Here is a 19,416-nt window from a genome sequence, read left to right as displayed (position 1 = left end):
CATTTTATTTTGACGTTTCCGGAAGTCTTGTTTTCATTTTTTTCCCCCCGAGGGTTCTGGGTGAAGCTACTGAATGAGACGCTACTAGTGGCACTTTTCAAAATAAAAATCTAAATCTGCATCCTGAAACATTGACCTAAGTTTTCGGAACTGTGTACTTTTTGCAAACTAAATTTGAAGGACAGTGAATTATTTTGTCCTCTATAGCGATCACTGCGTGAAATTATTCTTGATTTTACAGTCATTTTGTGGGCATCTGCGAGCCAACAATACTTTTATTTTGAAGATACTAACAGGAAATCATGGTCCTCGTTGTGACTCACTGCTGGACCTTCTCTGAAAACAAAATATGACGTGGCTAATCCTGGTGGACATAAACAGCACGAAAACCTGAGTCATTAAAGTGTTTGTTGGAAAACGTTGCTAAACGTGTAGATACTGGAGTGCAAACCGAAATAATAAAATACGGTTCTTATTTTTAATTCAGAAGAGGAAACAACTAGGACTATTAGCTGAGCTAACGTTACCTGCTAACATCAGGACTTTGACAGCTGAGCGGGAGAAAAGGTAAGTTAAAAGCAAAGAATAGTGTCACTTGTTTTTCCTGATCAAATTATTAATAAATTAAGCAGTCGATGCTAGAAAACAGCTGGCGCTCTTATAATCGATAGTTAAAGACATGAACTAGATGCTCTCTCAAACTGCTAGCAAGCCTTTTTAAAAGCCTGAACTTAACAGTACTTCCAGTACTAAAGACCAGTAAAATACGACGAAGCTGGTTTTTCGCTACCTTCAGCATCTTTAATCTGCTCTAGTTAAAAATCTACAACACGCACACACTTCAAACCTGGACTAGATTATTCTGCACTAATAGAAGAATACTTTAAACCAACTTTGTGATTTGTGAAACCTTTATCTGATTTGTGTGTGTGTGTTTCAAACCCACAGAAAAAAATCTGTTTAAACTTTGACCTTTGTTTCTATAGCGAGGTCCTTCAATACAACCCATTTTTAGCAGTAGGACAACCCACACAAAGATATATAGTGTCACTTCTGGCGATACACTGGTGCAAATATTTATGATTTTATTAAAACAGGGTCTAAATAGATTCCCTCAACAGTTTTTTTTTTTATTTTAAGGGTGAGTCACTGGGAAATTAGTGAGTGCCTCCCAGCCAGACTCATGAAGTACATAAGGATGGGTCATTATTGTTCTCTAGTACTTTTTTAAAATGCAGGAGGTATCCAGCACCACTTATCACTGCAAACCTGCACTAATGTAATGACATAGAGGAACAGAAATATCATGGGTACCCTTGATTTTGATCTGTTTTCTGACATATCACTAGGAAAAAAAACTGCAAGAAATGCATTTTAATTAAAATTTCATCAGTCATATCATCGCCACTTTTTTTGGCTGCACAAAAAAGTTATGTCATATTAAAGTTTTTTGGTTTTTTTTTACCCACATTTTGATACAAGCCTGATCTGATAGCAATGATTCCTTTGAAATGTTTTGATTGTAAATTTTAACTGAGCTGTAATGTTTTTTTTTAAAGCTCTGAACATTTCATGTGTCTTCTGTAATTATGAAGTTTTGAGTAATTTGAAAATGCTGGAAAAAGTAACACAAATTAAAATCCCATCGCATGCACTTCAAGTGACTGTAACTCAGAAAATATTCATATTATGAAGGTTAAAAATTTCAGTGACTTCATTAAATGTGCTAAAAACTGCTGATTCTGTGGGAGTCGGGCGGCAGCTTCTTGCAGATTTGATTTTTATGACTCCCCTCTGGTGGCACTTAACAAATGAAACAGTGTGAAGAGAACTGAACTGACTTATGATTAAAACTGAATAATAATAATAATACACGCACACACTAACACCACCATGTGGTAAAAGATAATTCCTGCTATTTGGCTTTAAGAGTTTTTTTTTTTTTTTTAACTAATGTGCAGGTTTTTAACACTAATTAACAGAAAAATCACAAAAAAGAAATAAAGGAACTGGGAACTTGTTCTTTGGTCCACCCATTCCTGGGACATGTGAGCTGTGTCCAGTGAAGGCACAGTCTTCCTGCATCACTGACAAACAAAAAAATTGAATTTTTTGAGAGGGGAAAAATGACCAGCTGATTATCATTTTTTGACCAGATGAATTCTGCATGCAACTCAGACAGCAGCAACACAATGGAAATCACGGGGGTGAAAATCCCCAGACGTTACGTTCTAGGGTTAATTGTGTGTAAGTGTAAGTATGCAGTATTGCTTCTTTGTGATATCATCTTGGGGCGTTTATTTTTACCAAAGTTTGTAGGTACCAAATTAAACTGATCTAAACTTTGAGGTGACTGAAATGACTTTCAGTGGAAACGTTGACTGGCATGTGATGAGGTGAGGTGGTGCATAGGTAAGAGGGTTACCTGTGCACCAGAACCTGGCTTGTCCACTACCAACCAAAGCGTGACGCAACAACCAAATCTCTGTTTATGGCCGGGGTTTATGCTGTGCCTTTTTTCCCTCTTTTTTTTCAGGTATGCACCGAGACATTTGATAACATGTCAGATAGTGAAGCTTCTTATACAGCAGCCGAGGGTTCAGAAGCAGCACTGGAGAAGCAGAATTCCTCTCCTGCTGAAACTCCTGACAGCTCCTCTCCATCCACACCTGACAACTCCACTGATGTAGCTCCAACAAGGAAAGCTAGAAGGAGACCAGAAACTCAACCTGTGGCTAAAGCTCAGGAGACACCAAAAGAGGAGGAGGAGCCAGCAAAGGTAGTAAAATAAGGAGAGGTACTGCTCATACTAGAAGAAATGAGAGATGATTGCCGTTTCAAAGGACATCTCAACGTACCTCCTTGTAATTGCCAGCATTTAATTGATGTTTTTTCCTGCATGTCGTCAGCTTAACATTTCTGATCATGTTTTCTGCAGACATCATCAAAAGGGATCTCACTTTATTGATAATTTATTGCTGATGTGCAATATCATCAAAATGATACATAGTTGTGCAAAATGTGAGTTTTAAGCAAGCTGCATTTGTCATAACCTTTAATGTATCAGTGGATTTCTCTACTAACTCACTAAAAAGTGCTTGTTGAAGTTTCTGATCCTCTGACTCATTCATAACGTCTTTTGCCCCCTGTCTTTGTTTTCTACTTCTCAGACATCCAGTCAGTCAACTGTGTCTCAGGGTGGTTGGGGATACTGGGGCAGCTGGGGCAAATCCATCTTATCCACAGCAACAGCTACTGTGGCCACTGTGGGTGAGTATCCACCACATCAGCCAGTCTTTCCAAGTACACAATGCTGTCCTCTAAAAGACTACAACACCGAGTCGTTTGCCGTTTAAATGTTGTCTTCTTTGGCCTTTTTCAGTCTATTACTGTTAACACTTCTCTGCTGTGTGTGCTTATGTATTATGTCTCTTTCAGGCCAAGGTCTCACTCAGGTGATTGAGAAGGCTGAGACATCTCTGGGAATACCCAGTCCAACTGAACTGTCAGCTCAGGTGGAGGAGGAAGAGAAACGGCAGGGTAAGACCACATGGATGTGATCATGAAGAACCTTTGTTCTGGTGGGGTTAGACATAGCCAGGCTCTCGGTCAGGATAATAAGTATCAAAATGCTGCTTATCAGCTGTCTATGCACTCCCTCACTGTCTGTGCACTCATATTTAATGGGTATGTTTGATGCATCGTTTGACTCTTCTCTTCTCTTCAGTCAGAGATTGTCAGAGGAATGGGCGATCTGCCACAAACACAAAAATATAAAAGCAAAAGGCAACACTGGTGGTATAGATAAGACAAGAGAGCAGTCTGGCAGAAAACTGTGAATTCATAAGTGGATATATTTGCCTTGGCACTCTATTTCTAATGGTACCACAGCACATTAATAAAGTTAAACTTTAATTTTGATACATTTAAACAGGCTACACAGTACTTTCAGGTCCCATAGATTCATGAAGGAGATGCAGATATTGGGGGGTTTGCCGAAATGAAAATAAAATTAATTGTACTGAGCCATTTTAAGTATATTTTCTCTTGTGTAAACCTTCTACAACAATTGTGTTTAGATTCTTCTCCTGTAGATGGGGCGAACACTGAGACAGTGGGAGATGGATCGTCAGCAGTGGGAAGTGCGATGGGAATGTTGTCGTCACTCAGTAACGTCGTCCAGAGTACGGTAGGCTTAAAATCAGAAAACACCTGTGCATAAACATCTCAGGAACCATTTTAGCTCACATTTTAAGGAAAAGTCTGTACTGTGGCCTGATTATTTTGCTTAAATTGAACCCCCTCACAGGGTAAGACAGTGATAACAGGAGGTCTGGATGCTCTTGAGTTCATTGGGAAGAAGACGATGGATGTGATAGCAGAAGGTGATCCCGGCTTTAAAAAGACCAAAGGACTGATGAGACGGAACGCCACTCTTTCTCAGGTTGCCATTCCAGGGATGAGTAAATAAGAAAACAAGCTCAAATCTGACTTAAACTTAATGGATGCGAGGGAGCAGCATGTATATAGACACTTTAAAGGCTAGTTTGTCTGGTTATCTGACCTAGATTTCTGGAGCTGTGTCCCTTTCTTGTGTCGTTGTCTCTCATCTCTGTCACTCTTTGTCTCTCAGGTGTTGAGGGAGGCGAAGGAGCGAGAGGAGCTGCAGACAGCAGAGAAAGACTCGTCAAATTCGGAGAAGAAGGTGGTCGCTCACTACGGGATGCTGTTTGATGAATTTCAGGGTCTGTCACACCTTGAAGCTCTGGAGATTCTTTCTCGAGAGAGTGAATCAAAGGTACAATGAAAGGCTGACAAAAATATAACTTCTACTGTAGCGAAATACATGTAAGAAAAACTTCAGTGGAATCTGGTAAAGGCAACATTTGGTGTATCTTGTCTCCTTTTTTTGGGTGTGTGTGTGCACTGTAGGTGAAGTCGGTGCTCATGACTCTGTCAGGGGATGAGCTGCTTCAGCTTAGGGATGAGCTGGACCAAATCAAAGACTCCTTTTCCCTGGTGGAGTTCGATGATGAGGAAGTTGATGAGAATAAAGGTAATGTCTTTGTAAATCAGCTACAAAAACACTGAAGTTGCAAGAAGAACCTGAAATAAATGACTGTGCATTTCTAATTACAGATGAAGATGGGTCAGAGTTTGAGAGGGAGTTAAAGGAGGCCATGGAGGGTCTCAGTGTGTCTGCAACAGCAGACAAACTCATCAAGGTACACGTCAAACAATTCACTGTTCAAAATCATGTGGCATATTTTCTGAGTTATTATTCAGAATGTCAAATGGATTTTAAAGCATTTTTCTTGTAAATAACAGAAATATCTGTCAACACAATCAGATATTAGATTGGGCACTTCCTGCTTTAGAGTACCTGCTGATTCTCAGCTGAGCAGTTCCTGTTAAAGCATCTCTAACCTCCAACAGGCCTGTAAGAGCTCCTACAGCCAGATTAATGACATGACCAAGCAAGATGTGGATACAGATGGAAGTGAGGAGGACGTACAGAAACACAGTGTGGAGGTGTGTCTTTACTAACATCATTTTTTTCCTCAGTATCTAACATTATAAATATGGAAATCCTTTTTTGTTGCTGTTGGACATGTAGTTGCTGTTTTAAGGGTAATACGTAACTACAGGGACAAGTAGTAATTTTATTTGATGAAAATGTGTCAACTTTAGTTTAGCTTTAGTTTTTAATGCTGCTGCTTGTTTAAGGGCTCATCACCCTCGTGAACAGTGGCACCCGTCAAAAGTGATGTCATATCCACCGGTTTAAGCTGCGCTTTAGTGTTGTGCGTCTCTCAGTTTTTGTTACATCAATCGACTTGTTAAGACACAAGTGTACGATTGTTTTTACGACCATTTCAATGATATATCAGAGCAAAAGCTCAGAGATCTCCAGATAACACAGAGGAAGGTGCTGCGACTGCTCAAAAAAGAGGAAACTTTCTGGAGAAAACTTTGAGAAAAACGCTGCTGATGCAGAAGTTTGTTTGAGTGGAGACACATGTCCTTCAGCAGGTCTGCTGTGCCCTCAGCACCACTATAAATAGTGACAAGGCTGAGATGATGTTACAGCTGACACAACTAATGCGGGCGCCACAGTGGGCCCTTTTTACTCTGTATCAGTTTCACAGTCCATTCAGCAGCATTTCTGTGTTCGTTGAATCTTGTCAGGAGGTTCACGCCGCAGCTATCAGGAGTCTGGCCGAGCTGACGGCACGATCCATCGAGCTTTTCCACAAACTGGCTGAGATGATCCTCTTCTCCAGTGGCAGCACAGAGGCTAGGGTCCTGTCACAGTAAGACAACATGAGTGGGGACTCTTGGGTGGGGATAGTTCATTTTCTTATAACTTTACCTGAATGTATCCATTTGTCGTGCTGCCTGTTCTCAGGTTAACTGTTGTCCTGTGTAAAGAAATCTCACTGCTTTCCAAGAAGTTCACCTCCTGCTTAACAACAGCAGGGGTAAGTTTTAAGGTTCTACATATCTGAGATGCTTCGCTTTAATGTCAGCACATCATTAATGCGTGATGGTTAACTGCTGTAAAACCTTTACCCACTACGTTGCTAAAATGTCTGAGGAAGAGATTTATATTAAAGCATTCAAATTTGTACCTGTGCAAGCTGATTTTAATTTGCTTCTGTTTTACAGTCAAATGAAAAGGGAGACATCCTCAACCCCCTGATAACTGGAGTCTTTTTAGAGGTTTGTGTCCTATTACTACAGTCCCACTAACATACATGTGTTATGTTATTAAAACTGCTTCAGAGTGTGTCAGCTTTATCTAAATAACTGTCCAATATTCAGCAGGCAGCAGAAGTGGGCGCCCAACAGGCCGGAGGTTCTGGCACTGTTTACTCTCTAGAGCATCTCATCTTTTTCCATTCTTCATATGGGATGGAAGTACTGTAGTTCGGCATGTCCGTTAAAGGTCCATACATGCAAAACAAGAAGTGTTCTAGTCTTCATGTTGATATGGTGTCTCACAGGGGCCAATTCTTGGACCGCTTCCATTTAGTCCGTATTTCCTCTGTTAGTTGTGTTGTCTGTAAAATTCCTGATGACTGACTTTAGTGTTTTTGCTTTGTCCAGCCAATAGTCCAGAAGAAACATCAATATTTTCAGTTTGCTGTCATGTAGAAAAAGCTCATTGTTTCAGCAGTACAACTAGAATAAATTAATTATCATAAACATGTGGAAGGTAACTTTACATTTGAATGTCATTGGCTCTTTAATTATATGAGAAATATATCAAGAAAAATTTTGTTGGGAATTTAGCACAGAAGAAAAAAAACATTTTCACCACTTGTGTCAGTTGTGCAGTAAAAACATTTTCCCTAAAACAAGTTTAAAACCTCATTAAAGGCCTCGCGCCAGTTTTACCTAAGAATTTGCTGGATGGATATGTAATAGCTCACCTAATTAGTCACTCTAGTAACTCAGCTTTCAATGTTATTTTTCATGGCATATAACATATAAAAGCTAACATGTTGTCAAATTGAGTAGAATATTAGCCAGAAACCTCCATGGTCATAAAAGAATGTCCAGCTATAGTTCTTATCATAATCATGCCAATCATAGCATGTGACAGTATTTCCAGTGATTTTTATATTTATTATGAATTTAGCATTTCTTAATCCTGGTTCTTACTTAGCCATTTGCTTTTGAATTGATATAGTAAATGAAGTCACTGAGGCTCATGTGCACCCATTAAGATCCACTTATGTGTTCTAGAACTGGGGATTTGTGCCACCTTGAGGGGAGGCACTGTCAGTATTTTTTAACCATGACTAGACATCAGGAGAAGACCGCCGGCCGATGGGTTTCTCAGATTCTAATGATTTGAGGGGGGAAAAAAAAAGTGCTGAGATTAAAAAATTAGGGGGGCTTATGGTTTTTAATTATCCATGTGTGTTTTATACAAAGTGTGATCAAGTTTTGCACATAAAAAGCAAAAGCGTCACCTGATTTAAACTTGGTTGGCTTGCTCCTCTACACCACTGTGTTTTGCTTTATCTGGATCTCTTCTTGTAGGAGTCCCATTACAGCAAAGGTCATCTGATGGTTTTTCATTTTTAAGGGTAGCGTAAGAAAACTTTGATTGCATCCCATACATAATGAACATGCTGACATTTTTTTTTTTTGTTTTTGTTTTTTTAATCCCACACAGGCATCCAACAGTGCATCTTACATCCAGGACGCCTTCCAGCTCCTCATGCCAATACTGGAGATATCTCACATTGAAAGGAGAGCTCAGCCCACAGAGCAGTGACCCGCTGAGGTCACCTCTGCCCTCCACTGCAGCCACTAAGCAGGGACTCCGAGTCCCAGCGGAGAACTGACGCATCTTTAAAACGTTTATGTTGTCTGGTTTTCAGCTCAAGACAAAATCTACTTCAAAGTCTATTTGGGAGAGAAAATGTCTTCTTGTCGAACAGTGTTAACTTTCTGTGCGTTGCTGGTTTATTTGGAAAGTGTGGTATATGAACTCAGCTGAGTGCAGAAGGAGGAGGTCTGGATTTAGAGGAACAACATGGATTTATGATGAGCACTTTTATTCCAGAAAGTTAAAAACTACCTTACTTCTTCAAAGTATCAAATCTGCCTCAAAGAACAGCTCAGTCATCTCATACAGGATAACAAACACCAAGCTATATCTCAGATAAATAAAGACAAAACATTTTCTCTTTCCTGCAGAACAAATTGGCTTTGGTTTCTTTGATTGTATCACTGGTCCTGGAAGAGCCGGGGCTTAAGTGTATTTGCTAAACTGACTGTGAGAGGTCTGTAGTACTGTTGCTCTAAGGCCAAATGCAGGATGAAATTTGGTGTTTTGTGTTAAACCTACATCCTTAGATTTGTTTGCCAATATCAGTTTTGAACAGTGCGACCACAGGGTACCATCACAAATCAGTATCTCTTTCTAGCCAACATCCCTTTTTTTCTATTTAGACAGTCTTAGAATTAAATACATAAGACTTGTAGCCAACATTTATTTTATTAATGCACTACTTTTGCTAAATTTGACTTGACTACAGAGCTCGCATTTTTATTTGATTGACTGATTGGCTGCCCCTTGTACAAAAAAGGTGAGCAGGTGGGTGGGGCTTCTGTGCTCACAACCAGATCTGTGTGTCTAAGATGACCATATTAGGGAAGTCCCCTCTCTGTGACGTCATTCTGAGTACAAGACTTGAAAAAAAGTGTCTGAATAGAGTAGAGAGCAGTTTGAACCCTGAGGGTTTGATGAATAGGGATTGCCTCATTTTCCCTAACTTTGGCCGTACTCAGTATGAGCATCTGTCCTTGTAACAGTACACATATGAGAGAAAATCCCAATAATTGTTAAGGCTTGAAATGAATTAGCCCCACAAAGTTTTGATGCCAGAGACTAAAACCAGGCCTGATCTCCTAAACAGCTCAAATGCTGACAGAAAAACAAATCAGTTGATTATTTCTTGTATTTTGACACCTTGTCCTACCAGAACTTAAATTTCACTTCCAGCCTGCTTTGGCCTTACTGTCCATCCCCAAAGCATGTTGGTACCATGCAACAAAATCGTCCCTCTTCCAATTGAGGAAATAAAACGTGCTGCACAGCAGAATCCACCAATCTGTTTCTAACCCTCAATATGTCAAACACTTACTTAATAAAGCTCTCAGTAACAAAGTGTACCAACATAATGACTGTAAGTTTCAGTGTTATAAGCCTGCTTCTCAGTATTGTCATTTATCCAACAAGAAAGCTTCTGTCTGCCAAGAAGACAGAGGAATGCTTACAGCTGAGCGTTGTGGGCATGTAAGTTGATGATGTTTTTGGAGTAATATTGAGCAATATACTGTACTTTATATCAGATGTTTGAGATGGGATTCAATAAATGTGCTTCTTTAAAGGTTTTGGTGTTAAAGATTTGCGTGTGTTTAAATGACAACTTTATATGTTGCAGTCTGTGTTGTTAAACACGTTACTCTTTTGGCGTGTACACACTTTCCTTAACGTCTTGTGACTGAATCACCAGAATCCAGGTTCTGTTGAGACACCAAACATGTTTAGTGTGTAAAACCTTTATAAAATTTTGTTTCATTTAAATTTATGTGTGTGTGTGTGTGTGTGTGTGTGTGTGTGTGTATGGGTTTGTTTCTCAGTCCGAAGAACATGGTGTTAACTGTTTTCACTGTGGTTGTTTCTTTGGTAGAAAATCCCTGTAGCAGAAGGCTTATTCAGATCCTTCAGTTTCACATTTCACATTCTAGAAAATTCCAATTAGATTAGCTGGTATTATTAGAGAAATTTGTTAAATGTTGTTGGAAGTAGATATATGAATATGTAAGTGAAAGCACATGATAGATTCAGAAGGTAGAGAATCATTTTGTTAAAATGTTACACATAATATTACCGTATTATTATTATTATTATTGCTTTTTCAGTAGCATTTTAGTGCATGTCCATATCACATTTGCCTCAGAAATATACTGAGGTGGCATTAGTATGAAGTGGAACCATTTATATACTCATGTACACAACTGAAAAGTCCAAATAGTTAGAGTAAATACATATATTTGAAAGGAAAACAAGAAGTAACATAAACTAAACATGAAAATATCGAAAAATGTAAACAAATTTACTCCAACCTGTTATTTATATTCTCCAGTTCAATGGGTGGCGCTGTGCCCATTTGAATTTTCCCCCCAATAAACGCAAAGAGGAAGGAGCAGCAACAGAAGAAAGAAAGCGAAGAAGAAGACACAGGCTCTAGCACCTAGCTTGGAAGGGTACGTTGAGGAAATTTTCAGGTAAATTAATTTCTTTATTCTTCCACAGCAGCACCGTGGCATGTTTGAAGTGTGTGTAGCTATAAAGAGACTGTGGGGTTTGAAAAGGCAGAGCTGGTTTCATATCATCAACGTTTCCGTGATGTTAGCTTTCCCGACAACTCGAGGGTTAGCACGTAAACGTTAGCCCTTCGTGCTAAACGCCGCGTTTCAGTGTCTGGGTGCAGCGTCGTTACTTTGTATTAAAGATTAAATTGCGCAGTTACTAAAAGTCTCCCGAAGTATTAACCATCATTATTTGGTTCCAAGAGGACTTCCAGACTTTTTTTTTTTTTTTTTAAAGTCCATTGCCGTTGCGTTAGTTAGCAATTGGGGTTACCTAGTCTTTTCTCATAAACAGTTATGTTTAAGTTCATCGTGATGTCATGATAATGCACAGGTATTTCAAACCTGTCACTGTACCAACAGACATCACTATAACGGGACACTTTTCAGCAACGCATTAAAGTCCTTCTAGAACAAAGTGTCGCTGCTCAGCAGCCAACACGGAGCACTTATTTGGGTCATGATTTAAGTTTACGTGCTTTTTAATTCTGCATGTGTAGAATCACCGGTTAAATCAGATTTTAAAAGGCGGAAAGAGTTTGCCAGCTTGACCCAGAAGTGTCTTTACTTTGTTCTTGTACAGTCCCGATGCTGCGGCATATTTCTCTGTTGTTGTTCTTGTTCTTGTTTTTTTTCCCCACACTCAAATGACCTCACTTTAAAGTTTTACGTTGTGGTATTTGCAGCAGAGTTCAGGATTTTTCCTGCATATATGTCAGTTTGGCGCCCACCAATGAGGTTGCGACCCACCAAAGAAAAGGAATTTAATTTAAAAACCCATTTTTTTTTTAAGTAGGGCTTAATTTACTCATGCTTCACATATCAAATGGTTAAAAAATAGCAGGGAAAAACAAGAGTTCTGTCAGTTAAAATCACACAGATTCTTTGACTTAACTAAATGCAGACCAGCTATGTGTGAAGTTACACCCCAAAGGTTCATTTTGAACCAGGAAAAACGTTTTCATGCATAGGTATGGGACATGTCCTGACAAATCTATTTTCAAGGCAGTCATAATTATTTGAAAGTAATGCAAAATGTCAGGAAGAATCACTGCATGATTTACTTGCTTTGTACTACGAAGCAAGTTCAGCAAACCTGGTATGAATGGGCAATGATAGCCTCAAAATTGGTTCCCAGTATTTCAAGGACATTTGCAATAATAATTTTTTTGATAAGATAGAGGAAAACTGCTGAACATTTTATTGGTGATTTCAGCTTGTAGGCAGCAGTATTTATTAGTGCCGAACACTTTAGTTTGACAATAAAAGTAACTTTGTAACTCTTCAGGAGCCTGCACAATGTTGTCAAAACTGAAATTGGGAAAAAATAGTTTCTATCTGCAATGGTGTAACTTTTTAACCAGTTGGTTTAAACCTTCCTTTTCCACCATGTACCCGCATCAGTAGTTTCCATTCACCACTGCATCCTGTCATATGGATTCTAACTAATGAATGCTCCAGCGATACTTGGTGAAGTCATTTGTTTACTTTGTTGCACATCACCAGCTGCTAGTCTCTCTCTCCCTCGTCTGCCTTTATAGCCTGATTGTACTCAATGGTATATTTTTTGTCTTAAGTGGTGAAACAAATTTGTTGTTTCCACCTTTAACAGGAACTTGCATATTTGTCAAAGCAAAATATTGTGCCTTGTTGTGGGATGTTGTTGTAGCTCCCATTTTACTAAATAGTCATTAGAGGCTGACATGTGGCTCTGGCTCTTGGACATGCCTGGTAGTGTCTCATTGTTGTGCACATTAGGAAAGTAAACGCATGGCATTGTCCTGTTACTAAAAACATAGTATCACATAAAAATTTATATTGGTGTTATCGTGGATGATATTATATGGCACAGCCCGAAAACCCAGATTATTTCTGTTATCTGGCTTCATTTACCTAATATCAGCATTCAGGCTAAGCAGTTACATGAAGGTCGCTATCAACTCAGTAAGTTAAAACCGGGAAAGCACTGATGTATTTGAAGCTAGAAAGAAAAGATAGCTGAAATACCAGCTGTGTAATTTAACGGACTTCTCACTATTATAGCTCTAATAATAAGACACGGGAGAATCTGACAGGTTACAGTTGTTCCATTAAGTGTGTGTGTGAGAGAGAGACTGTTTTAGTCATTGACATGCAGCCCCAGTGGTGTTTAAAGAGAACTTTACAGAGAACACATTGAACTGTCAGTAGGCAGTGATTTATTATCTGTTGATCACCGATCTTGAACATACCTTGCTGTAGACTCCAGCATAGGTTATTGGGGGGTTTTTAGAACTAACTTCATAACATAAAAGGATCAAACCTGAAGTTATGTCAGAGTTACAAGCATTAATTTTGTGCATTTCTGATCTTCTGATACCAGTGTTGCAGTGAAATTCCAACATTTTCTTTTCATATTTCCACAGAGATTTTTTTTTTTTTTTCCCCCGCAGCCTCAGTGCATTGCCTCCCATCGCTCTGGTAACGAGGACTGCAGGATTGTCGGGGTTTTAGTGCTTCTCCTGACCTGCCAACATGCCAGCCGCACTTACAGATTCCAGTCAGATAATCTGTGAAGTCTGGGCGAGCAATGTAGAGGACGAAATGAGGAAGATCCGACAGATTATCCAAAGCTACAATTACATTGCGATGGTAATTGTCTGGGGGTGTTGAAATGGTGGCCTAATTTTGTTCATCCAGTTTTTTGAATTTTCTGATTCAGTCTTTTCTTGTTTAGTAGATCTAGTTTAAGAAATGACTTTCATTTGATTTGAGCTTGAAACCTGCCTTGTTAGTATCTTTTTTTCCCTTTTAGTTACTTTTTCTTTTAAATCTCAGTTTATTGAGGGAAATTGGGAAAAACGTGAGAGAAATGGTTAAAAATTGATATGAAATATCATTTCCACATTTACCTGTAAAATTCACTTTTTACCTTCAAGGACTTTTTTTTTTTTATATATATATATATATATATATATATATATATATATATATATATATATATATATATATATATATATATATATATATATATATATATTTTACTCATTTGCTTTACCTCACAATCCTTCATTTCACTGTTTTACAACTCACACACTTTGTCACATGATTATTGAGTGAAGAAAAACTGTAAACACTAACATCATGTCTTTCACCAGGACACAGAATTCCCTGGAGTGGTAGTCCGACCGATTGGCGAGTTTCGGAGCACAGTGGATTACCAGTATCAGCTGCTGAGGTGCAATGTTGACCTCCTGAAGATCATCCAGCTCGGGCTCACGTTCATGAATGAGGACGGGGATTATCCTCCTGGCACAACAACGTGGCAGTTTAACTTCAAGTTTAACCTCACGTAGGTGGATTCCCTTCAAATCCTCTGTTTGTGTTGCAAACACCCCCTGCTGGTCATTAGAAAGACCCTGAAATTACATCCATCTTTTTTTTTTTTTTTTTTTCAACAGTCTATGGTTTCACTGACTAAATGTCTTTCCCCCCCCTCTTGTCCTTACAGAGAAGACATGTACTCACAGGACTCCATAGACCTCCTTCAGAACTCTGGTCTCCAGTTTAAAAAGCATGAAGAAGAGGGGATCGACACGCTCTACTTTGCTGAGCTGCTCATGACGTCGGGTCTGGTGCTGTGCGAAAACGTTAAGTGGCTTTCCTTCCACAGGTCAGTCGCTTGTTTGCATTGCCAACATGAGTTCAGACAGCGCTGCTCTACACCTTCTTCAGTGTCCTACAATAAAACGCTTCATCCTAGCTAAAAAGAACAAAAACACTTTTAAAGATATTTCTGTGATTATGTTTGAGGTCTTTAACAGGTTGTGTTGTATTTGTATTCTGTCGTTTTTAGCCTTGTTTCTATTACGGGAACTTTGCTCAAAGATTAGGAAGTTTGGAGGAATTAGGTGTATTTCGACCATGAGCACCAGGATCTAAATTCTCAGGAATAATTTTATTGTTCCAGAGAAGCCAGAAGCTAAATGAAGGGAACCCCTTACCGAGTGTATCGTTGCCAACCTGTTTGTGCAAGCACAGTTTGCATTACCGTAATTACTCGACGGTTTGTCCTATCGGAAAAAATCAAATGGTTTCTGAAAGCTGAGAATTTGGGCTTCACATTCAACATGTGGTTATTACAGTAATTTCACTCATGCTGTTGCAGGAAACCCACAAATCCACCCCTTTGTTGTCTTGTCCCACCCCACCCCACACACACATACGGTGTGGAGAGTGGTGGAGACATTTAAAAAAAAAACGCTGACACATATTTCAAACATGTCAACAACGATATGCTTGGTGGGCTTAAAGAAAGCAGCTGGACTAAAAGTTCTGAATACGTTGGCTGGAGTTGAAAAAGTGACTTCTTGGGCTCAGCCTGATAAGTTTAGACATCTCTTACATACCCCAAAACATCGTCCACCTAATTTCTCAATGTGATTTTAGGAAATGGGAAATAATTTTGAAAAGAATTGGCTGATTCCTGCAGAGAACACTGATTCTTTGAACTCAGGATTATCAGTGTAAACCAGCTGTCCTGAGCTGAATCCTCCTGTCCTTTGTTCCTCAGTGGGTATGACTTTGGCTACCTGGTGAAGCTTCTGACAGATGCACGGCTTCCCGAGGAGGAACATGACTTCTTTCAGATCCTCAACTTGTTTTTCCCAGCAATCTATGATGTCAAGTACTTGATGAAAAGCTGCAAGAACCTGAAGGTAAAGCCTGAGTATAAACTGACTGCAGCCGAGTTAGTGCTCCAGCTAGACTTTTAAATAGAAAACATCTGTCAGATCAAGTCATCTTGAGTTTTGACAGACATCTGACTGCTGTATGTCTGCAGGGAGGGCTACAGGAAGTGGCAGACCAATTGGAGCTGAAGAGAATTGGACGGCAACATCAGGCTGGATCAGACTCGCTGCTCACAGGCATGGCTTTCTTTAGGATGAAGGAGGTACACTGACACTTCCACCAGCTTGATCTTTGTTAAAACTTACTGTGGTATCTGCAGCATTATGAAAAGCTCATGTATGCCTCTTATCTTTGAATTACTGGAAAGTATGATCAGTACTTCACGCAGTACACCATTTACTGTGGAGTGTCTCTCATCAGTGCACTTTTTTATGATCTATTGAACCAGAAGATCAGGTAGTAAAGTTATTTTAAAGTAATTTATTACTTCAAAATATTTAAATATTATTCACTAGACTCAAAGACACTCTTTTTAGCACGTTAGTGAATCCAGACAGCATGTTGGTTTATATACTGCTGAATCACTGTTTAAAAACCAGTCCTCACGTCCTGTTTCAAACTGAAGTGCAGCATATTTGAGACAGGCAGTGGTGAGAGAGGCTCTGTTAACGCTGTTTACTCTCAGCATTATTACAACACAGGACGTTCTTCAGATCCCATAATTATCAATAATGATTCTGATGGCCCGTAATTGATATGACCACTGAATATAAAACCGTTGCATGACATTGTCAGAATATTATGACAATTCAAACAGTTTTTGTCCTTTAATCTTATTGTCAGGTTTATTTCCCTATAAAAATATTTCATTCATCTTTTACACTGAATATTATGTCATGCAGAACGCAGGTTCACACAGGTTACTTTTAAATGGGACTTAGTTTTTATTTCCAGCTCCATATTTTTATTCTTGGACTCAATCGAGTAGCTTTACATGATTTCCAGTTCAAAAAACATAATAGGTTGACTTTTAAAAATTCATAGTTCCCACTTGTAAGTTTTGTGGTAAACCTATTAAAAGGTTTTGTTCATGCATTTCTTTGCAGAGAAATACAAATTTAGACTAATGGAAATCAAAATATTTAAGACTAAGGAAATGTAAACTTCTTTGCTCAGTGCACATCTGCTACATTGACTTTAAACATGTGCAATGTTGGAAACAAGATCAATTTTGAGTCATCTCAGTGAAACTTTGTTTGTGTGCAGCTGTTCTTCGAAGACAACATCGACGATGCAAAGTATTGTGGGAGATTGTACGGCCTGGGCTCGGGCTCCAGCCAACCCCAGAACACCATCTCTAGCGCAGGCCAGGAGGAAACCAACAACAAGCACTGACTGAGCACTTGACCCTCCAAGTGGAACATGCACTTGTTTTAAAACCCAGCCAGCAGACCCCCCCCACCCCCCTCAGATTTCTCTCAACAAGACTTTACTAAATACATTTGTTTGAGCGTCCCCTCCTGAGTGACATTGGCTCCTTCACGGGCTTTCTTTTTAGTCACCTTTTTATGAGTATATGGCCATATATTCATAAGACTTTTTTAAAAAGCTTTTTTTTCTTTTTCCTCTCACAGCATTAGTGACAACTTTCTTTACAGCATGGGACCAGCTACTCGATCATACTGTGATTTTTAGGCCAAACACTGGCAGGAAAGGTCATATTCTTCAGTCCAGACTATTTTTTTTCCATCAGCCGGACTCTCCTTGTTGCAGGGGTTTTTCTTTTTTTTTTAGGTAATGCTGGAAGGGCCTGTAAATTAAAATGTATAATTTTGATGCAAATAAATGTTTTAGCTCTTTTCCACTTTGAGAAACTTTTAACAGTGTGTCAGTACTTGGTTGGTTACTCACGTACTTCACTGGGCAAACTGCTGTCGTTCTGTAAATTCACCTACCAAACCAAACTGTCCATGGTCACTTGTACAGGTGTTGTGGTCACTTTTTTTTTTACATTCATTGTTTTAAACAGTTGTACATTAAATTGTTTTGTATTTTCAATGCAAACATTGAGCATTTGCGCGTTTCTTTACTACGATGCACAGTGTGCAAAAGGTTTCATTTTAAATATACCAATCAACATTATGGCCGCTGACACATGAAGTGAATAACACTGATTATCTTTTCATCATGGCACCTGTTAGTGGGTGGGGATATATTAGCAAGTCATCAACTCAGAGGCCAAAATATGGTAGAAGCAGGAAAAATGGACAAGTGTAAGCATTCAGTGAGTTTGATGAAGGCCAAATTGTGATGACTAGACGACTGGGTCAGAGCATCTCCAAAAAGAGCAGCTCTTGTGGGATCATCCCGATCTGCAGTGGTCATGATCCACACCTACTGGCTAAAGAAGGTAAATGCACTCCATGAGCACCTGGCAGCACAAATGAACCAGCTCTTAATGGATAAGACATTCAGAATGGCTGATAAAGGCTGGACAGTCAATCCCCAGAAGGCCCATTCCAACTACCGGCCAATAACCTACCTCAGCACAACATGGAAGCTCCTCTCAGGCATTATAGTGGCTAAGATGAACAGGTACATAGCTCAGTACATGAGCAGGTCCAGAAAGGAATTGACAGAAATACCCAGCTACTGCTAGATTGGTCAGTCTCAAATGACTGCTCTGTCTGTCCACTGCCTGGATTGACTACAAGGAATGACTCAATGCTACACACATGGATCCTGGAATGTGTAGAACTATACAAGACCCTAAGAGCCTTCATCAGGAACTCAGTGGGGATGTGCAGAACAGCACTAGAGGCCAACTTCAAGACAACTGCACAAGTCACCATCAAGTGTGGGATTTACCACGGAGATGCTCTGTCCCCACTACTGCTCTGCATAGGCCTGAATGCCCTCAGCCAGATCAATATTAAGACTGGCTACAGATACCAACTATGGAATGGAACAAACATCAGCCACCTCCTGTACATGGATGACATCAAGCTGTACGCCAGGAGTGAACGAGACATTCACTGATCCGCACCACTAGGATCTACAGCAGTGACATCAGAATGTCATTCGGACTGGAGAAGTGTAGTCAGATGGTAACAAAGAGAGGGAAGATAGGCAGAACTGAGGGGACGGCACTACCTACTAAGGCAACATTGCTAGCTACAAGTACCTTGGAACCATGAAGAGGCCGCTAGAAAAGCTGCAACCTCCAAGTACCTGCAGAGAGTAAGGCAAGTCCTGAAGAGACAGCTGAATGGGAAGAACAAGATCGGGGCAATCAGCACCTACGCCCTGCCAGTTGTATATGCTGCTGGGATAATAAGCTGGCCAAAGGAGAAAATAGAAGCAACTGATAAGACAAGAACACTGCTTTCCATGCATGGAGGGTTTCACTCTGAATACAGCACCCTGAGACTGTACACTGTATGTATAATATATATATATATATATATATATATATATATATATATATATATATATATATATATATATATATATATATATATATATATATATATATATATATATATATATGGTTTGCACTCAGTGGGACCATTATTCTTCTACAGCACAATGACCCCAAACACACCTCCAGGCTACGTGAGTGCTATTTGACCAAGAAAGAGGGGGGACTGAATGTTGTCAGATGACCCGGCCTCCACAATCAACTGATCTAAATCCAACTGAGATGGTTTGGGATGAGTTTCATTTGTTTAAAAAAAAAAAAAAAAGTTTGTCAAACAAGAAATTTGAGGGGAACATTTGGGGTTCAGTATCTTGGACACTTTGATATGCTGACCTGATGTGTTGTGGAACACACCGCTGACCTTACGA

At 39.5% G+C, this 19,416-nt stretch overlaps 2 protein-coding genes across 4 annotated transcripts; both read left to right on the top strand.

Annotated features, from left to right (window-relative positions):
- The first annotated feature begins 309 nt into the window (after nt 1–309).
- On the top strand, nt 310–9,913 carry fam114a2 (family with sequence similarity 114 member A2). Its single transcript, XM_030747017.1, has 14 exons — nt 310–567; nt 2,537–2,779; nt 3,171–3,270; nt 3,439–3,540; nt 4,080–4,189; nt 4,310–4,444; nt 4,634–4,798; nt 4,933–5,056; nt 5,140–5,225; nt 5,437–5,532; nt 6,190–6,314; nt 6,410–6,482; nt 6,670–6,723; nt 8,189–9,913. The coding sequence occupies exons 2-14, from the start codon at nt 2,561–2,563 to the stop codon at nt 8,288–8,290; spliced, it is 1,491 nt and encodes a 496-aa protein (XP_030602877.1). The 5' UTR covers nt 310–567; nt 2,537–2,560; the 3' UTR covers nt 8,291–9,913.
- Nucleotides 9,914–10,700: 787 nt separating this feature from the next.
- On the top strand, nt 10,701–17,631 carry cnot8 (CCR4-NOT transcription complex, subunit 8). Of its 3 annotated transcripts, none has more exons than XM_030746210.1 (7): nt 10,701–10,812; nt 13,302–13,527; nt 14,034–14,227; nt 14,387–14,548; nt 15,449–15,593; nt 15,719–15,829; nt 16,834–17,631. In XM_030746210.1, the coding sequence occupies exons 2-7, from the start codon at nt 13,411–13,413 to the stop codon at nt 16,960–16,962; spliced, it is 858 nt and encodes a 285-aa protein (XP_030602070.1). In that variant the 5' UTR covers nt 10,701–10,812; nt 13,302–13,410; the 3' UTR covers nt 16,963–17,631. The 3 variants fall into 3 exon arrangements, with proteins under 3 accessions (XP_030602070.1, XP_030602072.1, XP_030602071.1); XM_030746212.1 differs by having other exon boundaries at nt 10,719–10,791; XM_030746211.1 differs by having other exon boundaries at nt 10,720–10,812; nt 13,329–13,527.
- Nucleotides 17,632–19,416: the final 1,785 nt, after the last annotated feature.

This window comes from Archocentrus centrarchus, chromosome 14 (assembly GCF_007364275.1).
Source record: "Archocentrus centrarchus isolate MPI-CPG fArcCen1 chromosome 14, fArcCen1, whole genome shotgun sequence".
Taxonomy (NCBI): domain Eukaryota; kingdom Metazoa; phylum Chordata; class Actinopteri; order Cichliformes; family Cichlidae; genus Archocentrus; species Archocentrus centrarchus.
This window is presented reverse-complemented; position numbering and strand designations above follow the sequence as displayed.

Bases quoted from the DNA above. Each gene is read 5' to 3' on its own strand.
- fam114a2 (XM_030747017.1), top strand. From the start codon at position 2,561: ATGTCAGATAGTGAAGCTTCTTATACAGCAGCCGAGGGTTCAGAAGCA. The intron at 3,271-3,438 runs GTGAGTATCCAC...TGTCTCTTTCAG, and splicing joins AGCTACTGTGGCCACTGTGG to GCCAAGGTCTCACTCAGGTG. The intron at 6,483-6,669 runs GTAAGTTTTAAG...TCTGTTTTACAG, and splicing joins CCTGCTTAACAACAGCAGGG to TCAAATGAAAAGGGAGACAT.
- cnot8 (XM_030746210.1), top strand. From the start codon at position 13,411: ATGCCAGCCGCACTTACAGATTCCAGTCAGATAATCTGTGAAGTCTGG. The intron at 14,228-14,386 runs GTAGGTGGATTC...TTGTCCTTACAG, and splicing joins AACTTCAAGTTTAACCTCAC to AGAAGACATGTACTCACAGG. The intron at 15,830-16,833 runs GTACACTGACAC...GTTTGTGTGCAG, and splicing joins CTTTCTTTAGGATGAAGGAG to CTGTTCTTCGAAGACAACAT.